General features: G+C 43.7%; 1 protein-coding gene across 1 annotated transcript; it reads left to right on the forward strand.

Moving 5' to 3' along the window:
• Positions 1-809: 809 nt before the first annotated feature.
• pter (phosphotriesterase related) lies at positions 810-4,450 on the forward strand. The gene is made up of 5 exons (XM_076021661.1): positions 810-949; positions 1,707-2,161; positions 2,680-2,945; positions 3,493-3,633; positions 4,089-4,450. The coding sequence occupies exons 2-5, from the start codon at positions 1,730-1,732 to the stop codon at positions 4,297-4,299; spliced, it is 1,050 nt and encodes a 349-aa protein (XP_075877776.1). The 5' UTR covers positions 810-949; positions 1,707-1,729; the 3' UTR covers positions 4,300-4,450.

The raw sequence follows: 4,450 nt of genomic DNA on the forward strand, positions 1-4,450 counted from the left end.
CATATTGAATATACGGTTGGAAGATGCCTCGCACAAATGAGCAGCTTGGCGTAAGCGTGGTTGCTGCTCGGATCTACAGAGAGTAGTCATCGAGCAGACAAATAGATGGCTTAGGCTCCACACCAAGTGATTGGTCATTTTCTCGACCATTTGCAGGGATGGTCCGTGCAACGGTGACAGTGACAAATGCTGCTGTGGAGGCCATCTGCTTCATAGGGACTACAGAGAGAGCGAGGACTCACAGTCTGCCTCTCAAACTCTGCATCATCCTCCAATGTTCTCCAAACTTCTAATGCGATCATTTTTGTTTGCCTATTTCAGGCACATGCAGTGACAAGAGAAGGCAGTTTAGCTGTCAAGGGCATTTTTTATTAAAAAAAATAGTTTCAGGGAAACAGATTGGATTATTTGTTTGAAGTCATTATTACATTTTAGACCAATGCTTGTTGATACCATGATTTAAAAAAAAAGAAGAAAAGACTAAGGGATTTGTAGGCTGCAAAACCTGGTAAGCTTTGTGTGAATCAAGGACCATGTGAGTATAATAAAACGAAGGGCAGCAGCCTCACACACACACACACACACACACACACACACACACACACACACACACACACACACACATTAAATCTAATATTAAATCATGTATTGTGTATTTCATATTTGTTTTTTTTTAATAAACCATGACTATGTCCTTTCCTGACCAACGTTAATCAATAACTACCATGTCCCGGCGCAAATATTATTCAGTAACTTATAAGTCACTGAATCGCTTCACTTATTAACAGAACTCCCGTCAGCAGGACCGTAGTCTCGGAATTTCTCGCGGCATTTTGTGGAGACATGTCGCGGTGCTCATTTGCAAGCTAAGCATTCGGCCCAAATCGACGGGCGAGAAGTGGTCCGAGTTCGGCCAGTGTTGGAAGTGGACCGGTGAAACCACAACCAGGTCAGGCACTCGTGTCAGCGCTTAGGAAACCTGGACGCTACAGACGACAGATTCACATTTCAGCTCGTAGTCTGACGCAACGTGTTATGAGTGAATTCGTATCTTTTTAAGGTCACTTTTTTTTTCTTTTTTTTTTAATGACGCTATATCATAACAGGAATGAGTGCAGTTTTGCAGAACGAGAAAGTCGCGCTAACAAGAACAAGTACACACAAACATGGAATGCAACCTGTAGTTTGTAGGTTTCGATCCGGCTGTTGCAGCCATGGTTCCTGCCGTCCGAAAGCCCCGCCCTCTGCAGGAATAATGACTTATCTGCACTTGCGGATAACTATAATAATAAATAAATCGTGCACATTGCGTAACATTTTCTCAACGATAAAAAAAAAAAAATAAGTCATGCACATCGCGCAAAAATGTATTAATCATAATGATAATAGTGTTCATATAATTTAAAAGTCAAAATACTAAAATAAGACTATTATTTTTATTCTGATACAGCAGTCCACTGTTGGATCATAATATAAAGTTTTCGTAGGTCACCCAAATCGCAAAATGTTTCTGAAGTCGCGCTTGCTCTGTGCTTGATCCTTCCAATTTGTGTGCAGTTCATCTCATCTATAGTTTATTTCACTCCCTGCATGATCAGATTAAAAAAAAACAGTTTTGCCCTGATCAAGGACTTGACTGACTACCATGACAACCTCTTTTAGCAAACTGCAGAATCTCAACCAATAGATATTGCATGTTCTTTCAGCTTGTTGGAAACTGAACGGCGCCATGTCAAAGTTAAGCGGGAAGGTCCAGACGGTCCTGGGTGTGGTGGACCCGGAGCAGCTGGGACGCACCATGACCCACGAGCACCTGACTATGAGCTTCGAGTGCTGCTATTTCCCGCCGCGTGCAGGCGACGAGGCAGTGGCGGAGGACCCCTTCCACATGCGGCACATGCACTGGCTGAGGCAGAACCCCTACAGCAGCCAAGAGAACCTGCTGCTGCTGCAGGAGACGGCTGCCGTGCGGGACGAGCTGCTGGCCTACAGGAAGGCCGGCGGCGGCACCATCGTGGAGAACACCACCACAGGCATCGAGCGTGACCTGCCCGCACTCAAGCAGCTGGCCAAGGACACGGGGGTCCACATCATCGCAGGAGCAGGGTACTATGTGGACTGCACCCACAGTGAGGACACCAAGAGGACGAGTGTGGAGAAGGTGTGATTGTGTGAAGCGTGCGTGACTTTGTCATGAGGCACTAACAACGTCCCGTTTAATCATCTAATTGTGCCTATATTTCTCTGTGTCACCCATTCAACTAGCATTTTCTGTGTTTAAAGGATTTGCACCGGGTGTCTTGGTTAATTTGATTAGAATGGTTGCATGGTCTTTGTCTTTTGCCGCAAGTAACATGCGTACAATTGTCATGGACTCTCAGATCAGTGTCTTTCAACCGCTGTGATTGCGGCACAATAAGTGACTATAGAGTACAAATAAGAGACTATATTGTCTTTGTTAGTCTTAAAAGAGTTAGTTTATAATATTTTTGGTTGGTGATGTGCCATGAGATTTTTTAATGTAAAAAAAAAAAGTGCCGTGGCTCAAAAAAGTTGAAAAACACTGTCTTAGAAAACGTTATTTAATCACATTATGTTTCAAAGAGGCTGGACGAGAAATTATATAATAAAAAAAAAAAAAAAAGCCAAAGTCTTAACTGGCCACCTCTTGCCTGTCAGCTCTCAGACATCATCGTCAACGAGGTGCTCCACGGTGCCGACGGCACGGACATCCACTGTGGCGTGATTGGAGAGATCGGCACCTGCTGGCCCATCACGGAGAGTGAGAAGAAGGTGCTGAAGGCCACCGCCCACGCCCAGGCCCAGCTCGGCTGCCCCGTCATCATCCATCCTGGCAGAAACCCCGCTGCTCCGTTTGAAGTCGTCCGCATTCTTCAGGAGGCTGGCGGTGACATCAGCAAGACTGTCATGTCGCACCTGGACAGGTTTGACAGGACTGGTTTTCTAAAAAGAAATTAAATTTAAAAAAGCGAGCGATTAAATATTGAAGAAACATTTACACGTTCATTTGTCCCACACTGGAAGAACGACACTCCTCTTCCTGTTTAGTGCTCATATGACTCCTTGCATTGGAGAGCGTGCAAAATGGAGGTTAGCTGGAAAGGTTTTTCACTTCAAAAGCCTTTCATTGTCGACAACAATGCATGTAATGTAAGGTTTCACAGTTCTTATCTTGGCAACACTACAAATTACAAAATCAAACAGCAACAAAAACTTAAAATTTAAAACCAGTCAATTTATTGCACACGTGCAAAAATGCAAATCAAAATAATAATGTGTAAAGACATATTTTAATATGCATATATATTATATGGGTATGGGTGTATGTGTGTGTGTTATTTAAGGTTATTTTTTGTTGGATTAATGTTCAACTCAACTCCAGCTAATCTCAGTCTTTATCTCCTGCCGCAAATTTCTTTATTTAAACTGCTCGCTTCAGGGAAGTTACCAGTATTCTGACTCTCTCTGTAGGACTATATTTGATGAAGGACAACTGCTTGATTTTGCGAAGCTGGGGAGTTACCTGGAGTACGACCTGTTTGGAATGGAGACGCTGAACTACGCGTATGACCCTGCCGTGGACATGCCCAGCGACAGCCAGAGAGTCAAGACGTGAGTGGGAAAAAAAACACCCTGATCTTTTTTTTCATACCATATACTCATGAAATTGAATGTCCATTTGAAGTTGTGCAGTTGAAGTTGATCAGATCAATGTTCAGCCAAAAAACATCCATGCATTTGAATCTGAATATATCCGTTTGAGCACAGTGCTGCTTTTGTGCTTTTATTTTTTTATTTTTTTATTTTCGAAAGCACTAGATGTCCTTCAGATTCTTTATCACAGAAACTGTGAGACAGTTTTTTGTTGTTTTTTTTTGCCTGTGATGGGGAATGGAGTGCATGTCAACAGCAGGAGTGACGAATGAATGAGCCTGATTGAAAAACTCTTGCGCTCGCATTTTAAAATAAAGCGCAGACATAAAAACGGGCTGTAGATTGACAATAACGGTGCGTTCTTCACCTGAAATCGCCAGCGCCACTGAGTTTCCTTCTCCGTGTCGCTGCAGCTTGGGGTTTCTCATCAATGAGGGCTACGAGGACAAGATAGTGATCGCCCATGACATCCACACCAAGAACCGCCTCACCAAGTACGGCGGCCACGGCTACTCCCACATCCTGAACAACATCGTGCCGAAGATGCTGGCGAGGGGCATCTCGCAGCACCAGGTGGACAAGATCCTCATCGACAACCCCAAACACTGGCTGACCTTCAAATGAAGCACAGCAGGACATCAAGAAGGAGTCCCGGGACGCCTCGTCATGATAATCGGACTGGGTGAAATTTGGATCTTGTAACTTTGTGCTTCCAAAAGTACACAAGACAAAAAAAAAAATCAGCTTTTGATTAAAACTTGATGTTACGATTATA

This window comes from Nelusetta ayraudi, unplaced genomic scaffold (genome assembly GCF_046127955.1).
Source record: "Nelusetta ayraudi isolate G7.1 ecotype Tasmania unplaced genomic scaffold, CSIRO-AGI_Nayr_v1 ptg000011l, whole genome shotgun sequence".
In the NCBI taxonomy this organism is placed as follows: Eukaryota; Metazoa; Chordata; class Actinopteri; order Tetraodontiformes; family Monacanthidae; genus Nelusetta; species Nelusetta ayraudi.

Bases quoted from the DNA above. Each gene is read 5' to 3' on its own strand.
- pter (XM_076021661.1), top strand. From the start codon at position 1,730: ATGTCAAAGTTAAGCGGGAAGGTCCAGACGGTCCTGGGTGTGGTGGAC. The intron at 2,162-2,679 runs GTGTGATTGTGT...CTTGCCTGTCAG, and splicing joins AGAGGACGAGTGTGGAGAAG to CTCTCAGACATCATCGTCAA. The intron at 2,946-3,492 runs GTTTGACAGGAC...CTCTCTCTGTAG, and splicing joins GTCATGTCGCACCTGGACAG to GACTATATTTGATGAAGGAC.